The sequence below is a fragment of the Leptodactylus fuscus genome, chromosome 8, assembly GCF_031893055.1.
Source record: "Leptodactylus fuscus isolate aLepFus1 chromosome 8, aLepFus1.hap2, whole genome shotgun sequence".
Classification (NCBI taxonomy): Eukaryota; Metazoa; Chordata; class Amphibia; order Anura; family Leptodactylidae; genus Leptodactylus; species Leptodactylus fuscus.
In genome coordinates, this window is record NC_134272.1 from 74598257 (window position 1) to 74626247 (window position 27991).

At 42.1% G+C, this 27991-nt stretch overlaps 1 protein-coding gene and 1 pseudogene across 1 annotated transcript in view; both read left to right on the forward strand.

Annotated features, from left to right (window-relative positions):
• Positions 1-407, forward strand: part of LOC142217274 (polypeptide N-acetylgalactosaminyltransferase 3-like) — a 46004-nt pseudogene extending 45597 nt beyond the window's left edge.
• An 11605-nt stretch (positions 408-12012) lies between these two features.
• Positions 12013-27991, forward strand: part of LOC142217275 (polypeptide N-acetylgalactosaminyltransferase 3-like) — a 28743-nt gene continuing 12764 nt past the window's right edge. The window contains exons 1-6 of the mRNA XM_075285468.1: positions 12013-12452; positions 13217-13389; positions 13474-13623; positions 15146-15371; positions 18156-18273; positions 23103-23303. Of these exons, the coding sequence (XP_075141569.1) occupies positions 12013-12452; positions 13217-13389; positions 13474-13623; positions 15146-15371; positions 18156-18273; positions 23103-23303 (1308 nt within the window). The remainder of the gene's footprint in view (positions 12453-13216; positions 13390-13473; positions 13624-15145; positions 15372-18155; positions 18274-23102; positions 23304-27991) is intronic.

Sequence of the window (27991 nt, forward strand, 5' to 3'; positions counted from 1 at the left end):
AAAGTATATTAACCTGAAATACCTCTGTCCCAAAGACACTATGTACAGTTTCTCAGAACACCGTATAGCGGCTGAAATACAAATTACATTCAACACAAAAGTCTCACGTATTCTCAGAATTATAGCAAAAACAAGATACAAAGTTACATTTTATATCCCATACCTTATACACAGTACGAAAACCTTACCCGCGCCTGTATATACCCACTTCTACAATCACCGCAGACGAAGTCGCGGGTACCAGCTAGTATATATATGTCACGTTCCTTTATCTTTATGCATTTTTGTAGGATGGAGTTGTGTTCAGTGCGGCATATAATATGTGTATGACAGTGAATAAATTGCATCTCCACCTTGCACCCTGCAACCGAACCGATCCTTTCCAGAAATGGACATTTCGACAATAAATGTAAGAGATAAAAAATCTTCTCATGAATATAATGTAACAGATTATTCACGTGTAAATGACTGTAATAAAATAAAAAAAAACTACAAAGAGCAATGTGAAAATTCTGCAAACTATAATCATTATACGTGTAAATAATAAATGAATCAGAATACTTGTGCAGTTTATGTTTTTCCGGTGGTTTATATAAAACTTGAACCTAAAACAAACCTGTCAGGTGCTCTGAGAAATGGATATGATAAAAGAAAGGGCGAACTGCTTCGTAACGAGCCAAGTTCATCTCGAAGATTCTAAACCGTTCAGCTTTTAACAAACCCCCCCAAAAATGCATCTCAGACGAGCAAAAACAGCCGCCGGTACGAGAAAATGGCCGCTGCCCCATAATTGACCAGGAAGTACAGAAGAGACACGTGTGTATGACTCAGACACTCTCTGTGACATTGTAGCCTCTCAGCCAATACTCAGTGGTAGGTTGACCTTACAGTGCTGAGGTCATATTGACTATAAAAGCTTATGCTCTCACTATCAGCCTTTAGTTGTTACAATGATGGACATGCAGATAGATCTATGATCCGTCTCCTAGCAAAGTTCAGAAAGAGAAATAGGAATTTCAGTAATAGAGGACCAGGAGAGCTTAGAGAATTGTGGGGCCTTCGTCTAAAGGAGTTGCCATGAGACTGAAATGGAATCTGTGTGTTTTCTACACAAAACATGTGGAGAATACTGCGTACGTTACATCTCGCCAGCGTCCTCCTGTCATGAGATTGGGGCCCCCGAAGTTAGGCCCTATACATATAATGAGGAAAGGTGAAGGTGAAAGTGCTGAGGGGAAAACAACAGTTGTGACTGACAGAGATGGATTATAGCAACAGCGCCAAAGAGTCGCTGCTAAAGGGGCCGCACCACCACACACAACCATTTCACAAACACCATATAAACATCACACAGACAACACACATACACCAACCCACAAGTACAACACCACACAAATGCCAGACCACACTAGACACACACAACACAAACACCACCCTACAAATGCCACATGAACACTACGCACACGGACGAACAGAGCACATGCGTACTCACACACATTTACCATACGCATGGACACACATACATACACATGGATCACACGCGTGCACACACACGCATACATACACATGGATCACACGCGTGCACACATACACATGCATACATATACATGGACCACACATGTGCATGCACACACGCATACATACACATCGATCACACGCGTGCACACATACATGCACGCACTGACAAAACGCGTCTGGTATACTTAGTGGCTGTTTGCACAATACAGTATTGTTCACGGGCTTTCGGGTCATGTATTTGGCGGTTCTATAGACTTCTTTGTGTACAAAGCTGTAAATTTTGCAGGCTCCATTGAAGTCTATGGAGCTGTAGAATCAACGGCTCGTGAAAAAACCTGTAGTGTGCAACAATCCCTGACCGGTCTCCAGGATAACATGGAATGAAAGCAGCAGAAGCATTGAGGTGCCATTTAGTAAACCATTACGATTCATCCTACTACATCTCCTATCAGTGTCACGTGAATACTAAAGGGTCACAATACTACGGCCTGTTTTTAAAATGGCGTCCAAAAAACGACCATCTATTGGGCAAGTTCATCCAAAAGCTAAAAACATAAAATTGTGTCAAAGAGCTGAGACAAGCGAACAACGTGACTCGCAGCTTGAAATGTTTTATGGGTTTGTGTAAGGTGTCTAAATTTTAATTTTTGATAAAAAAAATTGTTCACAAAATAGTTATAATAGTTTATACTACATAATATGCATTGAATATGTAAAATAAAAATGTTGAAATTTAAAAAAAAAAAGTTGTTCACATCAATGTTAGGACAAATTAGTAAAATTCCAAAATTACCGTATTTTCACTGGACTATAAGACGCACCTAGGTTTTAGAGGAGGAAAATAGTGGGAAAAAAATTTGAAGCAAAAAATGGTAAAATATTTAATATACGGGAGTTGTAGTTTTGCAACAGCTGCAAGGCCACATTGACAGGTGACCCTGCAGCTGTTTTTGCGGGGCCAGATGTACTTTTTAGTTATACCATTTTGGGGAATGTCTATTGCTTAGATCACCTTTTATTTAAATCAGAGGCAAAACGGTGAAAAAAACCCGGTGGTTTGGCACTTTTGATTTGACGTTCACCGTACAGGAAAACTATTAGTAGACCGGGCATTTTCGGACACAGGGTACCTAATGTGTATGTGTTTGATATATGATTTTCTACTTTTATATGTATTCTAGGGAAAGGAGGTTATTTAGAACTTTTATTTATTTCATTTTTTTATTATATATTTTTAAAGCTTTTTTTTTAACTATCTTATTAGCGCCCCCCTGTGACAGTCACTGTGACACTGAAAATTTTACTTTAGCATAACCAATAATTTAACATATTTTCTGCGATGCCGCAGGTATTCTACTAGTAGTGTTATATAATAGAGGGAAAGAAGCTGAGCTCTGTGATATATAGGGTTATACAGGGCCGCCACCAGGAATTTTGGGGCTCCATACACCCTAAGTGTCTGCCCGCCTCCCCCTCCCCCCCCCTTCCGCCATTTTAACACTACTTTATTTTGTGACATACCAATTATGTATTACCTTCCAACTTTTGAAGAGTAGAAAGAGGTAGAAAATGTGCAGCGCACAGAGATTTAGATCCGCCCACTTTTCTGTTGACTCCACCCATTCTCATTCATTTTCATGTGCTCCCACACAGTATAATCCTCCTACAGTCACCTGTAAATTATATGCCTCCCCTCCATCTCTCCCCCAGTTTCATATACACCCTTCCTCTGCTCCCAGTTTCATGCCCCCCCTCCATCTCTGTCCCCAGTTTCATGCTGTTCTCCCCCTTTCAACTGCCCATAGTTTCATGTCCCCCCATCTCTGCCCCAGTGTCATGCCGTTCCCCCCCTCATCTGCCCCAGTGTCATGTCATTCCCCCTTCATCTGCCCCAGTGTCATGTCATTCTCCCACTTCATCTGCCCCAGTGTAATGCCATTCTCCCCCCTTCATCTGCCCCAGTGTCATGCCATTCTCTCCCCACCCCCTTCATCTTCCACAGTGTCATGCCGTTCCCCTCCCTCCCCTTCATTTGCCCCCCAGTTTCATGGGCCCCCTTCATTATGTTAAACACAAAACAAACACTTATTTACACTCACCTTTTCTTCCATCGCTCCCTCGCCGCTCCTCTCTCTGACGCTCCTCTCACTCCACTGACAGGTGTAAGCGCGATGTGACGTCACATCACATCGCGTCTACACACGCCGAAGCCGGGCGCAGCATTAAAGCAGGAGCTGAGCTGAGCTCCTGCTTTAGTCGCCTGACGGACGCCGATGAGCTGAAATCAGGACAGGCAAGTGCCGGGGGGCCCCAAGAGGCTCTGTGCCCGACTATGCTACAGTGACGCCGGCCCAGGGCACAATTGCTGCTGCGGGTGCCAGGGGGCCGGCCAAAACCGGGCTCCCCCCATTTTTCAATTTGGCCGGGCCCCTGACGCCAGTAGTGGTAATACTGGCCTATCGGCGGCCCTGGGGTTATATGATAGAGGAGCAAAGCTGAGATCTGTAATATACAGGGTTACAGTCCTATGAAAAAGTTTGGGCACCCCTATTAATCTTAATCATTTTTAGTTCTAAATATTTTGGTGTTTGCAACAGCCATTTCAGTTTGATATATCTAATAACTGATGGACACAGTAATATTTCAGGATTGAAATGAGGTTTATTGTACTAACAGAAAATGCGCAATATGCATTAAACCAAAATTTGACCGGTGCAAAAGTATGGGCACCTCAACAGAAAAGTGACATTAATATTTAGTACATCCTTGCTGCAGATGGTGTCACTGACCGATGCTCAGTGACACCATCTGCAGCAAGATGATGCTGCAGCTCTTTGGAGGTGGTCTGTGGATTGTCCTTGACTCTTCTCACCATTCTTCTTCTCTGCCTTTCTGATATTTTTCTTGGCCTGCCACTTCTGGGCTTAACAAGAACTGTCCCTGTGGTCTTCCATTTCCTTACTATGTTCCTCACAGTGGAAACTGACAGGTTAAATCTCTGAGACAACGTTTTGTATCCTTCCCCTGAACAACTATGTTGAACAATCTTTGTTTTCAGATCATTTGAGAGCGGGCTGTCCATGTTCGGCGACCATTAAACTTAACTGAACTTGAATTGTTTTGTAGAAAGAAATGGTCCAAAATACCTTCATCCAGGATCCAGGAACTGATTAAAAGCTACAGGAAGCGACTAGAGGCTGTTATCTCTGCAAAAGGAGGATCTACTAAATATTAATGTCACTTTTCTGTTGAGGTGCCCATACTTTTGCACCGGTCAAATTTTGGTTTAATGCATATTGCACATTTTCTGTTAGTACAATAAACCTCATTTCAATCCTGAAATATTACTGTGTCCATCAGTTATTAGATATATCAAACTGAAATGGCTGCTGCAAACACCAAAATATTTAGAACTAAAAATGATTAAGATTAATAGGGGTGCCCAAACTTTTTCATAGGACTGTATATGATAGAGGAGAGAAGCTGAGCTCTGTGATATATAGGGATATATGATAGAGGAGAGAGTCTGAGCTCTGTTATATATAGGATTATATAATAGAGGAGAGAAGCTGAGCTCTGTAATATATAGGTTATATGATAGAGGAGAGAAGCTGAGCTCTGTGATATATAGGGTTATATAATAGAGGGAAAGAAGCTGAGCTCTGTGATATATAGGGTTATATAATAGAGGGAAAGAAGCTGAGCTCTGTGATATATAGGTTTATAGGATAGAGGAGAGAAGCTGAACTCTGTGATATATAGGTTATATGATAGAGAAAAGAAGTTGAGCTTTTGGGTGTCAAAATGGCCACAGCTTTATTAAACTCACAGAAGTAAAATAATGACAGAAGGAGTCAGGTGAAGTGCTATACCATTGGGATTCACGAATACTGTGAGATCCCCAGCTGTCTGACATACAGCACCCGGCCAGACAGCAATAAATAAATAAAGGGGGCGGCACGCTCCGGCTTGCAATTCTAGCAGAGCCAGTACACTTTAAGGGCACCAACGACCCTGTGCTTAACCACTGTGCCCGCCCCTGGATGACGTTCCTATTCCGACATCCTTCAGGCTGGCCATTTCCAAAGCTCAGCCTGTTCACCACCATGAGGTTTAACCTCCTCTATTAGTTAAAATAAGTCCACAATAACTTGCCTGCAACTTCCACCTGACTCCTCAACCGCAAAAGTAAAGCTGTGACAGTTTACCAGTAGACCATGTGACATGTAACACTTTATCACATTCTACTTGACTATCTTTATTTCATTTTTTATTTTTATTTATTTATTTATTTTTTATACTTATTGAATTAATTTACTTCCACACTCATTGCCAATGCCATGAACAATTAACTCCAAAGCTAAACGTTCAGGCAAATGACAAAAATATGGACCAAACACGACAATCCCCCGACTCACGAAGAGTCATCCTACAGCACTCAGGAGAGGAAAAAACCCCTGTGGAGGAAACCTCTAGGGAACCATGGCTGGAGGACTGCCCTTCCCTTGGGCTTAGAAGGATAATGCCAACAATAATTCGCAAAACTCATCTCAGAATTGTATATATAGAGCCAGATACACAATGACAGTAACAAAGAAATGATACAATAATACATTATACAGGAAAATGTAAAAAAAAAAAAAGAAAAAAAAAAGCAATTGTAAAATAGTGATTAATAGAGGGTGGGCGGGAGGGAAATGCTTCATCCAGGTCTTGTGATGAGAAAGAGGATGAAGGTGGATGAGACAGGAAGTGACATCTATTCCTAAACTCCTCCCTCCCTACAGTAACACACTAAGCACTACATACTCCTAAAGCTGAATATACACAGATATACCCTTAAAGCTGAACCATTCTGTATAAATCTACACAACTACCGCACAAAGAAGAAACTGCAGGAGTTATTGGTTCCCCCATCCCAAAGTCATGTCCCCCTTTGCCGATGGCTCCGGGGGTGTCTTCACGGCCAGAGGATTGGAGCATGTACACTGACAAACAATGCCGCACCTTCCCATACCTGCCTACAGGTTGTGTGTGGTATTGCAGAGCAATAGGTAAGCAGAGGTGCAATAGCAGACAATTTACACACAGTGTACATATGTTTTTCATCATGGACTCCTATTACGTAAATGGTCACTTGTACTTTCAACAACTTTTGCAAAAATAAATAGCAAAGTGAAAAGAAACTGGCTTCTTTGCACTCACCCCCTTCCAAGTTTCTTAAACTGGTTGCTCCCTATAAATCCACTGACAAGATGCACTTTAAGTGCGGGACATGTTATATAGAAGTCTATGGAGAGGGGAGCAGGAGGGAGAAGCTGCTGGAGGGAGGCAGAAGCAGAGACAGAGTGCTGTACTGGACCATATACAGCTACACTAGTTACTACTACTGTATAATGTCCTCCATGCTGCTGCTGCTTCTCATTGCAGTGTGAGTTAAAGGATCAGTATCTCCTCTGTGTAAATTTATGGAAGACCCCTTTAATTTAATTTACCACTTATTGGCAGGTTTCTCCAGTGATCAGAGTTGATCATGGGAGGTACTAGGGGGAGGGGACACTTTCTGATTCGCTTATCAAGGTACCCATCTAACAAGTATAGACAATAGTCCAGGGTGGACAACCCTTTCAGTGGGTGCAGTGACACTCACTTAGTAGCCCCCTGAACTTAGAAAACACCCTTATAAATGGAGATTGTGTTGTTGATGCCGGATGTCCATATAAGCAAGTGCAGATTCAGTAGCCACCTCCTCCTATGTGACCTGGATCCAGAGGAGCAGGTGAATCTCCTGCCAAAGTTCAACCTCAGTACCAACCTCCTTATACACCCAGATCCTCCTCCATCCTTTCCTCACTTGGATTATTACAGTAGGTGCAGCTGACTGTTGTAACTACAGAACCAGTCCATTGGTGGGGCCACCTGGCTGCTCCTCCATCACTGTAAGTACACGTTTTCCTATAATGTTTGTGACTTCTGCTCACATAGACTGTACCATTTATATAGTATATAGTAATTGAAACACTTTGTCTTAGAAGAAGTTGTAATTTAAATATAAATTACAGCTCCCAACATTCTAAGATTTCCCGACCACTGGAGATCCAGACGTTGCTGACCACTGCAATAACCTGGTCTTGGGCTTCTGTCCTTATACCTCACAACATCTCCATCTGGAGACAAGTCCCTGACACGTCTTTGTTTAAATTTTGCACCTACATATTTGTAAACCAGTTATTAACTCTTTGTGTACCATATCCAGGTTGTGTTTTACATGTGGCTATGCCTCCTCTTCACATGTCACCCAGCAAGGACTCGACCCTTATGGATATTTTACTTGCTTTTTAAAACTTAGGCACAGAAACAGTTTTTAGATTCCAATGGAAAAATTGCTTTGTTTGATGATTTTTATCTTCTTATTAGCTAGTGGTTCTCAAGTGGATATTTATGTGAGGATCAGTGATACTGCTTATTGGGGGTAGCTGTGACTTGAACTTGCTTTTACTTTATTGAATAAATGTATAAATACACAGATCCAAGGATACAAAGCCACTCACTATATACCTACATAGTCAGCCTTCATTGTTTAATATAGTGCAATCTTTCAGATCGGAAGCCCTTCTTCAGGCATAAGAGGTGTGCAATAGTTGTATAATGGAAGAAACAAGGGGCTGGATCTTTGGTGAATACCAGAAATTGACTGGCTATATGTTTGTTGCCTGAACAGTTGTGCTATATCAGACAGTGAAGGCTGAATATATAAGTATACAGTATATATTGAGCAGCTTTGTATCCTTGGATCTGTTTACCAAACTACTGGAGGGCTTTCTCGCTTCTTCTTGATAGCCTCATTACTGGGGAGTCTGGCTAGATCAGGGGTAGGGAACCTTTGGCTCTCCAGCTGCTGTGAAACTACAACTCCCAACATGCTACGCTCACTTCCATGTCAGTTCCAAGAACAGCAGAGCAAGTATGCATGCTGGGAGTCGTAGTTTTGCAACAGCTGGAGAGCCGTACGTTCCCTACCCCTGGGCTAGATCCTTTGCTTTCACTTAAGTGCAACTGAGACCACTCCTTACCCCACTGCCTAAAATTATGACAACATGTACGTGAAATGTCAGACAGAGGTTAAACGACACATGGTAGTTGGGGGCCCCCGCAACCGATTTGCACTGGGGCCCAGAAGTGATGTCTCTGTGAATGGAAGATTAATAACAAACAAACGTCTTCTTGGACTCTGTAGTTAGAGAACAGGACACAATTTTTTTGTCTTTCTGGTTTAATACCTCATTTATTATAAGGTGCGGTTTATTTACTGAGATTCTTTACATTGGGAATTTTTTTTTAATTACAAGTGCAAATGATAGAATTCTTTTTAATTAAATTCCCCAGACGGCCAAGGATTTTCTATTGCTCAGTGATCCAATATCTGCTTACTTTGAGCATGACGCATGCTGTTACCTGAGACATGGGGCCACGTTCTTAGGGTGCATTCACACTACGGAACGCAAGCGTGTATCACAGCCGTACACGCCGGCGTTACAGCAGGGCTGCCGGACACTTCCCATTCATTTCTAGGGGAGCCTGCATGCGAGCGCTCCCCATAGAAATGAATGGACTGCTTTTTTCCATTCATTTCTATGGGGAGCGCTCGCATGCCGGCTCCCATAGAAATGAATGGGAAGTGTCCGGCAGCCCTGCTGTAACGCCGGCGTGTACGGCTGTGATACACGCTGGCGTTCCGTAGTGTGAATGCACCCTTAGTCTGCGGACAGCTCCTGCTTCGCCACTCTGTATGACGCACATCAATGTGTGCTCCAGCCCCAGGAGCTGTAAGTATGATGTGATGATGTCACTCACATCGCACCTGCAGCTCCCTGAACACTCTGAGAGAAGAGACTGTACAGGTAGATAGAGCAGCAGGGGAGCGAGGAGAGGAGAGTATCAGTGTTTCTATTATGTTAAACTTTGGGAACAAATGGAAGGGGAACATTAAACTGAGGGCAGATACAGTGTTGGCCAAAAGTATTGGCACCCCTGCAATTCTGTCAGATAATACTCATGAAGTCCAACCAGACAGAAACGGTGCCGTCCATAGCTGAGAAATTGATTTGGTTATAACCCTGCATTATGCAGTAAAGACTTCTGGGAAAGTCGGGCATGATGTTCAGGGTGCTTCCCATAGAGGGCGGCATATCAGAGGCACTGTCTCCCTGTTTACATTTTGGGAGACAGATTTGCATATTCTTCCCAGGTGTTCTATGGGATTCAGGTCTGGACTCATTGCTGCCACTTTAGAAGTCTCCAGTGCTTTCTCTCAAACCATTTTCTAGTGCTTTTTGAAGTGTGTTTTGGGTCATTGTCCTGCTGGAAGACCCATGACCTCTGAGGGAGACCCAGCTTCCTCACACTGGGACCTACATTATGCTGCAAAATTTGTTGGTTCAGACTTCATAATACAATGCACACGGTCAAGCAGTCCAGTGCCAGAGGCAGTAAAGCAACCCCAAAACATCAGGGAACCTCCACCATGTTTGACTGTAGGAACCGTGTTCTTTTCTTTGAAGACATCTTTTTTTTCCCTGTAAACGCTATGTTGAGACCTTTTCCTACTTTTGTCTCATCTGACCAGAGAACATTCTTCCAAATTGTTTTTGGCTTTCTCAGGTAAGTTTTGGCAAACTCCAGCCTGGCTTTTTTATGTCTCTGGGTAAGAAGTGGGGTCTTCCTGGGTATCCTACCATACAGTCCCTTTTCATATAGACGCCGACGGATAGTATGGGTTGACACTGTTGTACCCTCGGACTGCAGGGCAGCTTGAACTTGTTTGGATGTTAGCCGAGGTTCTTTATCCACCATCTGCACAATCTTGCGTTGAAATCTCTCGTCAATTTTTCTTTTCCGTCCACATCTAGGGAGGTTAGCCACAGTGCCATGGGCTTTAAACTTCTTGATGACACTGCGCACGGTAGACACAGGAACATTCAGGTCTTTGGAGATGGACTTGTAGCCTTGAGATTGCTCATGTTTCCTCATAATTTTTCTTCTCAAGTCCTCAGACAGTCCTTTGGTCTTCTTTCTTTTCTCCATGCTCAACGTGGTACACACAAGGACACAGGACAGAGGTTGAGTCAACTTTAATCCATTTCAACTGGCTGCAAGTGTGATTTAGTTATTGCCACCACCTGTTAGGTGCCTCAGGTAAGTAACAGGTGCTGTTAATTACACAAATTAGAGAAGCATCACATGATCTTTCAAACAGTGCCAATACTTTTGTCTACCCCCTTTTTATGTTTGGTGTTGAATTATATCCAATTTGTTTTTTTGACAATTCTTTTTGTGGTTTTCCATTGAAGACAAATTAAATGAAGATAATAATACCAAAGAATTTGTGATTGCAATCATTTTCTGGAAGAAAATGAGTATTATCTGACAGAATTGCAGGGGTGCCAATACTTTTGGCCAACACTGTAAAGGGGTGAAATTAAACTGAAGGAAGATGAAGGGGGGCATTAATCTGGGGGGCAGAGAGAGGGTGCATTAAACTGGGGAAGATGAAGGGCGGACATTTAACTGTGGCAAGATGAAGGAGGACATTAAACTGCCAGAAGATGGAGGGGGGCATTAAACTAGACAGATGGAGGACATTAAACTGGAGGGAGATGAAGAGAAGCATTGAACTGAGGGGGCATATGGATGCTGACATTAAACTGGGGCAGCTGAAGAGGGAAATTAAACTGGGGACAGCTGGGGGCATTACACAGTGAGGGTTGCTGGATGGGGACATTAAACTGAACACAAGTTGAAAGGGGACATTAAACCATGGGGGTAGTTGAAGGAGGGCGCGTCTGCCTCTAGTTGCCCTTAGTTTAATGTCCTCCTCCAGTCTCCCTCAGTTTAAACTGGGGCACCAGAAGAGGGACTTCATACTGTGGGGCAATTGAAGAGGAGCATTATAATATGGGGGCATATAATGTAAGGACCATTATACTGTGTGGGGGCACAAAGAAAAATGGATGAGAATGGGCAGAGTCAACATAGAAGAGGGTGTCACTAAAATTGCACATATTGTCCCTCTTTCTATTCTTTGAAAGTTGGGAGTAATGGGTACACTATGTATAATTAAAGACATGTATTCTTTTTTCCTATGGGTATACATTTTTCTATATACTTGCTCAATGTTGTTTTAAAGGTCTCCAGCTTAACCTCTGTTTGGACAATAGTCAATGTGGTCTATCAAGCTCTGGTGCTTACAGAAGAATGATGGATTGGTCACTGTGTTGTGACTTCTGTGATATACAGAGACTGTGAGACATATGTGAACAGAGCCTAAAATAACCAGATATTAGCCACATGCAATGACAGCTCTACTTGTAATGTCAATGAATGTAATTCAGGAATATTTTATCCCTTTTTACAGATCTTCAGCTATAACAGCAGATGTTTAGATGACTTTACACCATAGACAAGTGGTTCTATCTACAAAGTGAGAAAACCATCATGCCTCGTCTTCAAAAGCTAATAGTCAGATACTGGAAATATTTCATAGCAATACTCATAGGATTTGTATTGTATCATGGAATAAAACCTAATAGACACCTATATACTGGGGAGTCACAGAGAAAGTTGGCCATCAAAAAGGAAGATGTAATTTCTTTTAAAGCTGCAACTCAAAATGTGCAACTCACTGACCAGATGGACAAAGGAGAAGATGTCCAGTGTGGTTATTACACCAAAGAAGAACTCAAGCCCTACCTTGTCCGGCCTGCGGAGGACCCTAATGATCCAGGAGCATTTGGTAAACCTTATATAGAGGGCAAACTCAGCCCGGAAGAGAAAAGGGAAAAAGAGGAAGGACAGAAGAAACATGGGTTCAACCTATTTGCCAGTGACAGAATCTCACTACACAGAGAAGTGGGGCCTGATAGGAGGGCTCGTGAGTATGTATTCATCTCCTTATCATTTCCTGCCTCTAAGATATCACTGGTGCCCAAAGGTTAAGGTTACAGTCACGCAAACCCTGTGCAAAATGTACATTTTTAATGGCTGTTATGCATTCGAGGGGCGCCCATTTTCATGGACCCCTTTTTGAAAAACGTAACATGTCAATTTTAGCTGCAGAATCGTAAGCTCTTTTCCTATAGATTTAATAAGGGAAGTTAAAAAACAGAAAAAAAAACAAGGCAAAAACTCAATAAAAAATGATCAAGGCTGAGGCCACACGTTGTGGAAAAGCAGTTTGTTGCAGATTTTGCTGTGTTTTTTTTATCCAAAGCCAGGAGTGGGTAGAGTAGAAGGGACAAGTATAAGAAGCTTCATTTATCCTTTGAAGTCACTACTAGGTTTGGCTCAAAAACAAAAAAAAGTAGCAAAATCTGCAATAAAAGAAAGCAGCAACGTGTGGCCTCAGCCTTAATACATATAATGTGTTTTCGATGCATTTTCTTCCACTGTTGTGATTTATTATGTTGCAGTTGTAGGCTAGGTTCAATCATGCGCCTTGCTCTCCGTTTGGGGTTTCCGTCCCTGAGTCTGCTTCAAAAATGCGGAGATAAAAGTTCTGAAAGTTGGACTTTCCTCTCCGCAATTTTCGGGGGGAAATCTGTGGAACTATCTGATTGAGAACAAGTTCAGTCACCCTATTCTGTAAGAATTATATGGCGGTCTGCCTTGTGATTCTCTAGTTTCTCATTTGTTGCTATAGGTGTATGGAACAAAAGTTCAAGCGTTGTCCACCACTGCCCACAACCAGCGTCATAATCATATTCCACAATGAAGCCTGGTCCACGTTGCTCCGCACGGTATACAGCGTCATGCACACTTCTCCAGCCATTCTACTGACAGAGATTATTTTGGTGGACGATGCCAGTACAGAAGGTAAGAAGCTAACACTAACATCATGTGACAAAGATTGCACAAGGTTTTACTCAAAAGTATTTTCTTTATTTTTTTCACTTGCAGAGAATTTGAAGGGTGAGCTGGATAAATACATGGGCCAGTTTCCTATTGTAAAATTGGTCAGGCAGAAAGAAAGGAAAGGTCTCGTATCTGCTCGATTATTAGGAGTTTCTGTAGCAAAAGGAGAAATCCTGACCTTCCTGGACGCACATTGTGAGTATACGACTAACATGGCCCACAATAACTAAGGCTGAGCTCACACAGATTTTTTTGGTCAGGAATTTGTTCAGGAATCCGTCTCAAAATCAGTCTCCAGGGGGGAAGGGGAGGGCCACACAGTGGCTCAGTGGTTAGCACTGCAGCCCTGCGGCGCTGGAGTCCTGGTGTTCAAATCCCTCCAAGGGCAAAAAAAACATCTGCAAGGAGTTTGTATGTTCTCCCCATGTTTGCTCACAATCTACATAGAAAAAAATTAAAAAAAATCAGCCTCCAAACAAAGCCTTCCAATAGAACTCCAATAGGCCGCCTCAGGTTCCGGACCAAAAAAAACAGGTAGCCACGACTGAATGCCGGTGCACTGCACAAGCATCCAGTCACACACTCCACTCCGGATTAGGCCTAGTCGGGAGTATCTTCAGGCGGAATTGCGAGGTGAATCGGCCTCAAGATGAGCATCCCGCTCCCGGAAAAAAGACCTGACCAGCTCCCATAGCAAAATAGCGTCGCGTATACGATCCCGGCTCCTATTGAAATCAATGGGAGCGTGTACGGCCCACAAAATCTCACGCGGCGTATACGTGCCACATCACGTGGCACGTTACTCCGTGTGAACTCACCCTAAGGGCTTGTTCATACGGAGTAAACGTGGCACGCAATGTGCCGCGTGTACGGGACGTTTGCGCCGCGATTTTGATGGTGCCTGTTTGCGGTCGCGTTAGCACCGTGTGAACAAGCCCTAAGAGGCAATAGTGAAGGAAAATGATCTGCACCGAGCAGATCAATGTAGTATTAGTCCAATTCCTTAGGGGAGTCTCTGATTGGGAAGACTGGCCTTATGTTTAGTAGGGTTTATGGTCAACAAATTGACCAACAGGGCGTCCCTAAGTGATAGGGGTAGGTAGTCTTCAATAAAGATTCTGAACTTACACCAGTTGGCTCTAGCGCAGTGTCTACTTTGGGCCTACCCCTATCATTTAGGGACACCCTGATGGTCAATGTGTTGGTCTTATAAGAAGCAAGTCTGCAGCAACTCCAGTGTTTTATAGAGAAAACTGCAAAGGATTATGGGAAATGTGTATGGTATAAAAGGAATCCATTAGACATCAAGCTGGGTTGTTGGTGAGGTTGACTTAGTGGAAAATCTGTGGGACTACAGCAGCCTGAAGTGCAAGGATTTTGTTGTACACAGTATGGATATTTTCTGATGAATTATTTTTTTTGGACTTCTAAAAATAATCTCCTTTGGATTTCTTTTCATCAATCAAGGTTTAATTTTTAATTTTTTTGGGAAAATCCCATGCTTCACAGGTGCCCTGAAACAAGAGGCCTCATAAGTACTTAGTAGACATTACTAGACAGTATGCTCCTAAGACAGCCCAGTTGGAGGTAGATAATAGCATATTAGGAAACAGGTTGTGTTACATTACCCTAAGGTTTCTAGGGTAGGGCTACAGGGAGATGGTGCAGGCTCTTATTAGGCCATACATGATGTATAAATTGTTCTGTTTGTTTGTAGGTGAATGTTACAATGGATGGCTGGAACCACTGCTTGCAAGAGTCGCTGAGAAGCCCAATGTAATCGTTTGCCCCGCCATTAGTGTCATTGATCGAAACACTTTTGCATTAAAAGAGCTATCTGGGCTTGATAAGTTACGTGGGGTGTTTGATTGGACCCTAGCATTTATGTGGGACAATGTTCCTAAATCAGCAAAGGAAAGGCCATATGGGACCTCCCCGATACGGTAAGAAATCGGATAAATTACCTTCATAGGATACAATATAAGACTTTCCATACGTATCTGCCTTGGATAGACATCAATGTAAAAAGCAAAAATACAGAAACTTTCCCTGGTGTCCATTTTTTTTTTTTTTTGTAAATCAAAATCTTTATTATTTTACAATTTCTTGAAACAATACGAGACATAAAGTATATAATCAAATATATCCACAAGTAACTTGGTTTACATTTACAGAGACTGGTAACCATGTTGAGTACGTCTCTATTGAATTGTCTCAGGTCACACCACTGGTGACTTCAAAGCGAGCATTACAAATACGTATAGTGTGTTGTGGTAACATATCCTGAACGATTACCAACGTAAAATAAAAGAGCTAAGAAGAAAATAGGAAGGGGGGGGGAAGAAATGGGAGAGCAAGTGAAATAGGTGGGAAGGTAAAAACGGTCAGATGGGGTATCTGGTACTGTGGCATTCGATCATGTGTCGATGGGTGACTTTTACAAGGATATCAGGCAGATCTGTGTATTTCACGAGGGGGGGAGCAGTAGAGGTACTAGACCCGTCAGGTGAATCCAATTACAAGCTGGATCGATCTGTGGAGATTTTCGTCTTCCTGTACTTCAGCCATGGTGACCATGTCTTCAAAAATTTGTGGTGAGAGAAATTGGCCCAGAGAGTTCCTCGTACCTTGTCTCTAGATCTACTTTCTCCAGGAACTGTGATATTGGGGGTGATGAAGTCTGCAGCCAATAAAGGGGTACTAGGGATTTGGCTATCTCTACGAGATGTGTCGTTAAATTCGATTTCGATGGTTTTAGTTCCGCAGATGGAGCTGAGAGACAAATCAAGGCAGGTGACAACTGTATCTGTTGACTCATGACTTCTGATATTATAGCCTGTATCTCTGCCCTATAGTCTGCAAATACAGGGCAATGCCACCAGAGATGAGCTGGAGTGCCAGTGTCAATCATGCAGCGTTAAAGGTCCATTGAGATCAGTATCCTTTTTAATGGATATATTTTTCCAGATTCCTTGGAGAGGGTATCCAAAATTAGAAATCATGGCTGACTTCTTTCAGAAAAACTTCCTTCCGTTTTACAGGATGTGACATCACATCCTCTGGTCACATGACCACGCTGCAGCTCAATCTCTTTCATTTGAATGTGATCAACAGATGTGATGTCACTTCCTGAGAAGAAGAAGTGGCGCTCTTTCTGAAAGAAGGCGGCCATGATTTTGTAATCCTGGTTGACCCTTCGAAAAGGATGTTTCTATCCGTTTTTATTTGCGTATTATAATCGCATTAGATGACCAACATATCAGGTTTTTTTCATCAAAAAGAACTAGCTGGTTTTGAAAGAAAATACTTTTTATTCTAAATTGGACCATGTATAAGATGTAGAGGATCACCGTGCTGCTCCAGGAATGAATTAAGGGTCATCACACCTCCTCTATGATTAGTGCTGCCTTTGGCCTCCCAGTAGTTTGTTTGTTCTTTCATCATGACACCCCCAGTTTGAGTGGCACAAGCTCTGTTACCATCACCAGGAGATGTAGCATTAAATATGAGGTTTTCTACAAGATTTTGGAGATTTGATTGTGGAAATTTTTGGCCAGCAGAGCCTTTGAGAGGTCTGACATTGATGTTGAACAGGAGGGCTCACAATTAGAGATGAGCGAACACTAAAATGTCCGAGGTTCAAAATCCGATTCGAACAGCCGCACACTGTTCGGCTGTTCGAACGGATTTCGAACCCCATTATAGTCTATGGGGGGAAATGCTCATTTCAGGGGTATGCAACATTCGATAAAATTATACTTACCAAGTCCACAAGTGACGGTCGGGCTGGATTCCCCTTGAAGTCTTCTTCCGGTGCAGCGCCCCCGCGGCGTCTTCCGGCTGAAATTCACTCTGCCTGGGCATCGGGGCCTAGGCAGAGCTTTCCAGCCGAAAGACGCCACGGGGACGCTGCACGGAGAAGACTTCTAAAGGTAAGAGAAGAACCAGCGTTGATTGGCAGAATGTATAGCATTCTGCCAATCAAAGCTGGTTCTGCATCGAACCTTAAACTTCGAACAGCTAGTAGTGTTTGATCAAGTACGAGTATTTCGAATACCGTAGTATTTGATCGAACACCTACTCGATCATCTCTACTCACAATCTATGCTCTGCTTTATCCCAAAAATGATAGGGCTGAGGTGAGGCTTTTGTGCAGCCAGTAAAGTTCTTCCACACCAACCCCCTCCCCCCAACCATGTCTCTATAGACCTTGCTTCGTACACTGGGGCACAGTCATGCTGGAACAGAAAAGAAGGCTTCCCCAAATTTCTACCACACAGTTGGAAGTTACAGTTGTCTAAAATGTTTTGGTCTGCTGAAGTCTTAAGATTTCACTTCATTGAAAAAAATGGATTTGTACCTACAGGCTCCTGAGAAGTAAACCTGGCACTGCCACATTCCCACATATACTCCATCAAGTTCCCTCTGTATAATACGATACCTTGCTATTCCCAGCACTATACATGGTGTAGATTACAATAGTATATAGCATTATATAGATATCATCTACATCATGAGTGGAAAAAATGGCAGCACTCCAACATTTAGAAAAAGTGGGGGTTTATTCCAACCCACACTTTTTCTAAATGTTGGAGTGCTGCCATTTTTTCCACTTCTTATGTAAAGTTGAAGATTAGCCATCTTCTGGTTTGTATGCTGTGCTGCTTCTGCATTTTTTTCTACTATCATCTACATCAGGGATCATAAGACTCTTCTCTCTCAAACAGGACACCGACCATAGCTGGAGGTCTCTTCTCAGTTTCCAAGCAGTTCTTTGAGTATATTGGAAGTTATGATGATGAAATGGAAATATGGGGAGGTGAGAATCTAGAAATGTCCTTTAGGGTAAGTAAATACATATAGTGTTATAATGCTGGTGATGGTGAATTGTGTATCTACAGTATAAAAAGAGTAGAGCAGTGTCCTTAGAATGGGGAAAATCCAGTCACATAATCTGATCTACAATGTCATCAATACATGTGAGAAGATCATATATAATGGCTATACAACATCACATTCCCTCATACACATGCACACTCAGTTCAGCCGAGCATGTGCTGAGAATAAAAGGATTGGACATGCCAAAATTCAACATGACTGATCCTTTTTTCCTCCTAGATGTGGGATATACTTGGGACATACATCAGGTAGTTGGTCTTCCTTGCCAAAATTACTATTTTGAAGAATATTATTCTGCTGTGTATGGGGCCTTTATATTTTGGTCCAGTTTGTGTCTCTTAGGCTTCTTTTTTGTTGAAGATTTTGCTGTGCTTTATTTTTGAGCCGAAGCCAAGAATGGCTACAAAAGGAATAAGAAATCTATAAGGAAGTTCCTATACTTCTCCCTTCTGTTCAATCCACTTCAGGCTTTGGATCAAAAAACTGCTGCAAAATCTGCAACAACAAAAACTGCGTTACTGCAACATGTGGCCTCGGCCTAAAACAGTACAGTATTTTGTACAAGTTTTAGGCAGGCTGAAAAAAAACACTGCCCAGTAAGAATGGTTTCAGAAATAGAAGAGTTAATAGGTTATTTTTGCGAATGAAGCAAGAGAAATGTAAATGCCCTCAATATTTGATATGACCTTTGACTTCTTTTCGGTGCAAACACTTTTTGGCAGAACTCGGCAGGGAGGTTGTTCCTGCCGCCATCTTGGAGAACTAAGCACAGATCTTCTGTGGTTGTAGGCTTGCTCCAATCCTTCTTTCTCTTCATGTCATCCCAGACAGACTGGATGATGCTGAGATCAGGGCTATATATGTGGGGACCATATCATCACTTCCAGGACTTCTCCAAAGGGCAAAGGTCACACCAAATATTGATGACATTGACATATAACTTTTCTTGATTGACAAAAATAAACTATTAACCCTTGTATTTCTGATATAATTCTTACTGCGCAGCATTTCTTTCACAAATGCTTGAAGTCTTTGCACAGCATTGTACATTAGATAGTTTTGCTGCCCTGCCAAAATTTTGTAGTGATTTTGGATGTCATCATTCTAATGTGTATGGGGGGAGGGGGTGTTTGAATTCTGGATCAGCACTAGTTGTCAGCAAGGAATAGACCTGCGTATTGCTTAACCATTTGCAACATCCGTCGCAATGCCCATAATCAGTACCCACACTGATTGCAGGCAGTAACCGCTATAGCGTATTGGTCATTGCTGATTGTGGCCCCATTTTCCCAGAGGTGCATGTGTGCTGCAATTTTGGGGTGGATTGCTAGCCCCTGAAATGAAATTCAGGACCAGCGACTCATTGCCGTTGACAGAATTGTCTGGAATACATATCTATTACTGTTTGTTCCATGCAGCCTGTAATAGAATTGCCCTAGTTTGGCAAAGCATTGTTTTATTGACCAGACTCCCAGGGATCAATACCTCTAAGTGTGTGTGTGTGTGTGTGGGGGGGGGGGGTCCTAAGAATGACTTTAAAAAAAATTACAAACTCATCCCCCTTTCTCTAGAATACATATAAAAGAACACAAAGGACGTGAAACACTTAGGCTGAGTTCAGATGGGGTTTTTTGGTCAGGATTTTGACCTGGAATCCTGACCAAAAAAAACACCTCCCATTGAAATAAATGGGAGCCGGTCATTTCTTTTTTCCGCGAGCGGTTTATTCCTGCTCGTGGAACAGAGAAGCGACATGCTCTTCTTCAGGCAGATTCCGTGGCCAGACGTCTGCCTGAAGACACTCCCTCCCGACTAGGCCCATTCATTTGGGCCTAATCTGGAGAGGAGTGCTACCCGTTTTTTGGTCCCTAATCTGAGGCTGCCCGCGTCAAATTCCGGATCAAAGAACTCCATGTGAACCCAGCATAACACATTATCTATCCCTGTGTATGAAAATGCCCAGTCTACAAACTTATGAAAATATTTTTCCCAAATAGTGAACCTACAAAAATGAAGTCCTCATACAGATCAGTGAACAGAAAAATAAAAAAGTTATGGCTTTTGGATGGTGGAAAATGAAAAGCAAACAGCGAAAAAATTCCTTCGGCGAGAAGAGGTTAAACCATTGCCCACTTTGTGCAATCCCTTCTCTGCCTGGTAGAACAATATCCTGATAAATGTGAGGTCAGTCTGGCAACAAGTAGTCACTTCTCCTGCTGCCCCACTACAGGAGAAATTAATGGAATTGTCAGGGATTAGAAAAACATGGCCGTATAATTCTAGAGAGTGTCACGTCTGTCTATTGGTTGTGTCTGATATTGAGGTTTGTCTCCAATGGAATTAAGTGTAGCACTGTTTTTGGAAGAAGCTAATTTCTAAGCATGTGCAGCCCCTTTAAGCAGGGCGTCTCTATACATATATACAGTTAGGGCCAGAAATATTTGGAAAGTGACACAAGTTTTGTTATTTTAGCTGTTTACGAAAACATGTTCAGAAATACAATTATATATATAATATGGGCTGAAAGTGAACACTCCCAGCTGCAATATGAGAGTTTCCACATCCAAATCTGAGAAAGGGTTTAGGAATCATAGCTCTGCAATTCATAGCCTCCTCTTTTTCAAGGGACGAAAAGTAATTGGACAATGGACTCTAAGGGCTGCAATTAACTCTGAAGGCGTCTCCCTCGTAAACCTGTAATCAATGAAGTAGTTAAAAGGTCTGGGGTTGATTCCAGGTGTGTGGTTTTGCATTTGGAAGCTGTTGCTGTGACCAGACAACATGCGGTCAAAGGAACTCTCAATTGAGGTGAAGCAGAAAATCCTGAGGCTGAAAAAAAAGAAAAAATCCATCAGAGAGATAGCAGACATGCTTGGAGTAGCAAAATCAACAGTCGGGTACATTCTAAGAAAAAAGGAATTGACTGGTGAGCTTGGGAACTCAAAAAGGCCTGGGCGTCCACGGATGACAACAGTGGTGGATGATCGCCGCATACTTTCTTTGGTCAAGAAGAACCCGTTCACAACATCAACTGAAGTCCAGAACACTCTCAGTGAAGTAGGTGTATCTGTCTCTAAGTCAACAGTAAAGAGAAGACTCCATGAAAGTAAATACAAAGGGTTCACATCTAGATGCAAACCATTCATCAATTCCAAAAATAGACAGGCCAGAGTTAAATTTGCTGAAAAACACCTCAAGAAGCCAGCTCAGTTCTGGAAAAGTATTCTATGGACAGATGAGACAAAGATCAACCTGTACCAGAATGATGGGAAGAAAAAAGTTTGGAGAAGAAAGGGAACGGCACATGATCCAAGGCACACCACATCCTCTGTAAAACATGGTGGAGGCAATGTGATGGCATGGGCATGCATGGCTTTCAATGGCACTGGGTCACTTGTGTTTATTGATGACATAACAGCAGACAAGAGTAGCCGGATGAATTCTGAAGTGTACCGAGATACACTTTCAGCCCAGATTCAGCCAAATGCTGCCAAGTTGATCGGACGGCGCTTCATAGTACAGATGGACAATGACCCCAAGCATACAGCCAAAGCTACCCAGGAGTTCATGAGTGCAAAAAAGTGGAACATTCTGCAATGGCCAAGTCAATCACCAGATCTTAACCCAATTGAGCATGCATTTCACTTGCTCAAATCCAGACTTAAGACGGAAAGACCCACAAACAAGCAAGACCTGAAGGCTGCGGCTGTAAAGGCCTGGCAAAGCATTAAGAAGGAGGAAACCAGCGTTTGGTGATGTCCATGGGTTCCAGACTTAAGGCAGTGATTGCCTCCAAAGGATTCGCAACAAAATATTGAAAATAAAAATATTTTGTTTGGGTTATGTTTATTTGTCCAATTACTTTTGAGCTCCTAAAATGTGGAGTGTTTGTAAAGAAATGTGTACAATTCCTACATTTTCTATCAGATATTTTTGTTCAACCCTTCAAATTAAACGTTACAATCTGCACTTGAATTCTGTTGTAGAGGTTTCATTTCAAATCCAATGTGGTGGCATGCAGAGCCCAACTTGCGAAAATTGTGTCACTGTCCAAATATTTCTGGCCCTAACTGTATGTGCCTAATCATGTGGAGAAAGACACTCTATATAGTCACTGATGAATTATTATTAATATTAATAATATTATTTCTTAAAACAACACTTTTAGAAAAAATAGAGAAGTAGCTCACCTATCTTCCGTTCACTTGTCCTCCTGTGGTGCACGACCCTGTTCTCCTTGACCTCTTGGAGCAAAACGATGAGAAAAAATTCCATAAAAGGATTCAAACAAAGTTTGAAGGATCTGCAGCTCAGAGGAGGTTAAAACTCAAAAAAACTTTATTTCATACTTTTAAAAGGACTCACCCCAAATGGGTGAATACATTCAGAGGTTTAACAACAAGACATAGTGAGAAAAAGATAGAAAAATGTGAAAATAAAACCAAAAACCGCTGACGCGTTTCGGGACAGATTTTTTAGTGTCCCTTAATCATAGCGGAATACAGCCTCAAAAATCTGTCCCGAAACGCGTCAGCGGTTTTTGGTTTTATTTTCACATTTTTCTATCTTTTTCTCACTATGTCTTGTTGTTAAACCTCTGAATGTATTCACCCATTTGGGGTGAGTCCTTTTAAAAGTATGAAATAAAGTTTTTTTGAGTTTTAACCTCCTCTGAGCTGCAGATCCTTCAAACTTTGTTTGAATCCTTTTATGGAATTTTTTCTCAATATTATTTCTTCTATATATTTCATTCTAAACAATATTTTAATCGATAGGTGTGGCAGTGCGGTGGGCAACTGGAGATCTTGCCCTGTTCTGTTGTTGGTCATATATTTCGTGACAGGAGTCCACATACATTTCCTAAATCAAAACTGGAAATCATCCATAACCTGGTCCGCCTAGCTGAAGTGTGGATGGATGACTATAAAGAGCTATTTTACAGGAGGAGCCCGGAGGCAGCAGCTCTTGCTAGACAGGTACCATATAAAAGAAGCAATTCCCATGGGAAGGAGATGGGGGAAAGGGGGCAAAGGGTCCACAGCTTGTTATCACTTTAAAGGTAATGTGTCACTAAAAATGGCCAAGTATTAAAACCAAGTGTTTTTATCTAAAACATACAGTTTCATGATTAGCCTAATACTAGATGGACAGCGGAGTGTTTACATTTCAGCAGTCACCTAATTTATATCCCAAACAGCACAGACATGATTACAATATAAGATAACACCGCTGTATATAACACTAAAGCTGGGGTCACACTAGCGTCAGTGCCCGACAGCTATTGTCCGATACATGTAGGATTTAGCTTTCCGCTTGAAAAATCGGACATCTTTGTAAACAGACACTTAAAGGGGCTCTAGTGTGCGCTAGCGCTAGTGTGAACCCAGCCTAAGCCATCATTTCATCCATTACTGGAAACAGATGATGTCACAGATTATCTCATCTCCTCCCTGCACAGAAATAGCCTAAAAAACTCTCCCATAGACCTCAATTAGTCACCTCTTGTCTATTGCTGCCTATACTTGCGAGAATGTTGTAAATCATATCAGTAAATAATATTATCAGAGTAGAGGAAAATCTCAAGCAAGATACATAGAAGTATAACCAGCTCTGCTCTAACTGTATATACTAATATATGGAAGTTTAACCAGCTCTGCTCTAACTGTATATACTAATATATGGAAGTATAACCAGCTCTGCTCTAACTGTATATACTAATATATGGAAGTATAACCAGCTCTGCTCTAACTGTATATACTAATATATGGAAGTATAACCAGCTCTGATCTAACTGTATCCTATTAATATTATTGGGTTTGTGAGTTTGTGTGTTTGGATGTTTGGATGTTCGGATGTTTGTTCCTCAATCACGCAAAACCCGCTCCACCGATTTGGCTGAAAGTTTCCACAAACATAGTCACTACACTCGATTGCGCAATAGGCTACTTTTCGTCACAATAGCGCACATACGTTTTTCCCAGGACCCCCACAAAACCCAAACTCACATCGCCATCTCTGCAATCTCACACACTTTGGACCATAGCAAGCCACAAAATTCATATTGCCCTCTACAGCTTAGCCCCTAACCCCACACAATCACATATACATATACTTTACCACTTTGCCCCTCACCTTAACGATACTCCAGGAGGCTCTCTTTAACGCTCCGGAGCAGCCATGTTTGCCAACCCCCACTGCTCTGACAATCCGCGACACCGCCCACCCATGTCAATACCCCTAGGCGGTCTAATAAATGCAAAGACAAAAACAAAAAAAGGGAAAAAAAAATAAAATACAAAATAAAAACTATTACAAATTCAAATCACCCCCCTTTCCCTAGAACACATATAAAAGTAGTTAAATACTGTGAAACACATACATGTTAGGTATCCCTGTGTCCGAAATCGTCCGCTCTACAAAGCTAGAAAAATATTTTGCCTGGACACTTAACGCCGTAGCGGCAAACATACTGAAAAGTCCAAAAACGCCGTTTTTTCACTATTTTCATTATCATACAAATATCAATCAAAAGTGATCAAACCAATAGCATTTCTCGAAAATGCAACAACTAAAAACTACACCCGGCCCCGCAAAAAAAGACATCCCCCGACACAGACAAATAAAAAAGTGACTGCTCTCAGAATATGGCAACTTTTAAAAACAAAAAAATGTCAACACACTACTGGCAGAAAATAACAAATCATACAATGTCGTATATCGAGGTATATTAACTTGAAATACCTCTGTCCCAAAGACACTATGTACAGTTTATAACAACACCGTATAGCAGCTGAAATACAAATTACATTCAACACAAAAGTCTCATGTGCTCTCAGAATTATAGCAAAAACAAGATACAAAGTTACATTTCATATCCCATACCTTATACACAGTACGAAAACCTTACCCGCGCCTGTATATACCCACTTCTACAATCACCGCAGATGAAGTCGCGGGTACCAGCTAGTATACTAATATAGAGACGTATAACCAGCTCTGCTCTAACTGTATATATGGGAAGAATATGCAAATCCACCTTCCATGATGTAATTAGGAAGACAGTTGCTGCCTCTCTATTGGTTTGCAACAATGAGGCAGCAACTGTCTTCCTAATTACATCATGGAAGGTGGATTTGCATATTCTTCCCATAGTTCCTTGCAAAGTGGAGTGCTAAAGGCTTAACAAGTCTCCACACACCTATATGGTGGTCTCTCCCTAAGGAGTGACAATATCCCCCGAACCCTGTCTAAGCCTCTCACCTCTACCAGGTTATAGTCCTCTCTACATCGGGCTGATGAGATCCAACCAGATCGAAACAGCTGTCCTCGATTGAGAGACTATAACCTGGTAATAATCCCAGCGTCATTGCTAAACAAAGGCCTCTTGGAAGGTCGGGCATGAGGCTAAAGGGAGCAGCCATTATTGGGTTATTTCACTGGAATCCTGTCTTAAGACAGGCTTGCACATTCCAGTGAGTGCCCTCTATTGGTTTGCAACAATGAGGCAGCAACTGTCTTCCTAATTACATCATGGAAGGTGGATTTGCATATTCTTCCCATAGTTCCTTGCAAAGTGGAGTGCTAAAGGCTTAACAAGTCTCCACACACCTATATGGTGGTCTCTCCCTAAGGAGTGACAATATCCCCCTAACTGTATATATTAATACTAGCTGGTACCCGCGACTTCGTCTGTGGTGATTGTAGAAGTGGGTATATACAGGCGCGGGTAAGGTTTTCGTACTGTGTATAAGGTATGGGATATGAAATGTAACTGTGTATCTTGTTTTTGCTATAATTCAGAGAATACATGAGACTTTTGTGTTGAATGTAATTTGTATTTCAGCTGCTATACGGTGTTGTTATAAACTGTACATACTGTCTTTGGGACAGAGGTATTTCAAGTGAATATACTTCGATATACGACATTGTATGATTTGTTATTTTCCACCAGTACATGTAAGTTTTGGGCACAGGATACTCTTGAGCAAGCCACATAAAGTTGTCCACGTGAGAAGCCTGGTGTGGCCAAATGTATTCCTGCTACTGTCAGCGTTTGTCCTCGGGATTTATTAATGGTCATTGTAAAAGCCAACTTAAGGGGAAATTGTAGTCGTTTGAATTGAAATGGGAAATGATTTGGTATAATTGGAATGCGTGGGGTTAACACACTGTCACCTGTAGCTGCTCCTGTAAGAATAGTGGCTTCAATGATATTTGTTCCTAGTTGTGTGACACGTAGCCTCGTGCCATTACACAATCGGGGTGCATTGAGATTGCGTATGAGTAGAACAGGGACGCCAATCTTAAGTTCTAGTTTATGTGAAGGGACGCCGGGTAATTCTAAGGTGGGCAGTAAGGCAGATTGGTGACTTTATTATTGACCGTTACATGTTCGTGGTGTGTTGAAACGGTACATCGGTGACTTTGGCTCATAAAACCGCAGCAAAATTTGCAACCAAAACGCTGTGTTAAAGCAACGTGGTGCTTCAGCCTTAGGCCTCCTGCACACAAATGGCACGGGTATGGTTTTCACTGACCTATAGATTAAAAATAAATTGACAGGGCTGCAAATACGGAGAGGTGTAGGAAAGGTATAGGACATATATAGGACCTGCTGTATATTTTACAGCTCAATTTGTCCCGGATACACAGCCGCAAAAACAGGATCTATGTGTATGGGCCCATTGAAATGTACAGGACCATAGTTTTATCCACAATCCTGTTTGTGAGTTTGGATGTTTGAGGGTTTGTGTGTTTGGATGTTTGTACCTCAATCACGCAAAACCCGCGCCACCGATTTGGCTGAAATTTTTCACAAACATAGTCACTACACTCGATTGTGCAATAGGCTACTTTTCGTCACAATAGCACACATACGTTTTTTCCCAGGACCCCCACAAAACCCAAACTCACATCACTATCTCTGCAATCTCACACACTTTGGACCATAGCAAGCCACAAAATTCATATTACCCTCTACAGCAGAGGTCAGCAACCCCTGGAACACATGCCAAGAGTGGCACTCCTGCCATATTTCACTGGCATGCCAGCAGCACAGGACCTGCAAGAGTTAAATGAAGTCCGAGCGTCTCTTCAGTGCTCTGCTAGAGCTGAGGCATAAGGACACTCCCCTTCTCTCACTGCTCTCCAATGAGAGGGGTGCAGGAAACCCAGGGGGTGGAGCTTAATCGCTCAGGTCTCTGCCTGCTATAGTGATAGCTCCTGCCGTCTGCATCCTGCAAAGGCTGCCCGAGGAGGAGAGGAAGCTGCTAGCAAAGTGAAAGTAACAAGCACACAGGTACATAGGATTCCTATTCTCATTAATGTCAGGCATTTGGGGTTATTAGTTTAGTGTTAGTAACTCCATGTGCCTCACATTAATAGGAATAAACCCCATCATGTCCCTCATATTAACCCCTGTGTGCCTCATATAAAGGTTACTAATATGTGAGACATATGGGGGTACTAATAAAAGACCTCAATAATGAAGATACTTAATTATTACCTCCAAGTTTCTCCCATATCAGTAACTCTTACACAAGGGTTAATGTGAGGGACATGATGGGGTTAATTACTATTAATAATAGGCACATGGAGTTACTGAACTGTCATGCACAGGGCCAGACTTTTATCTACAATTGGTCCTGTACATTTCAATGGGCCC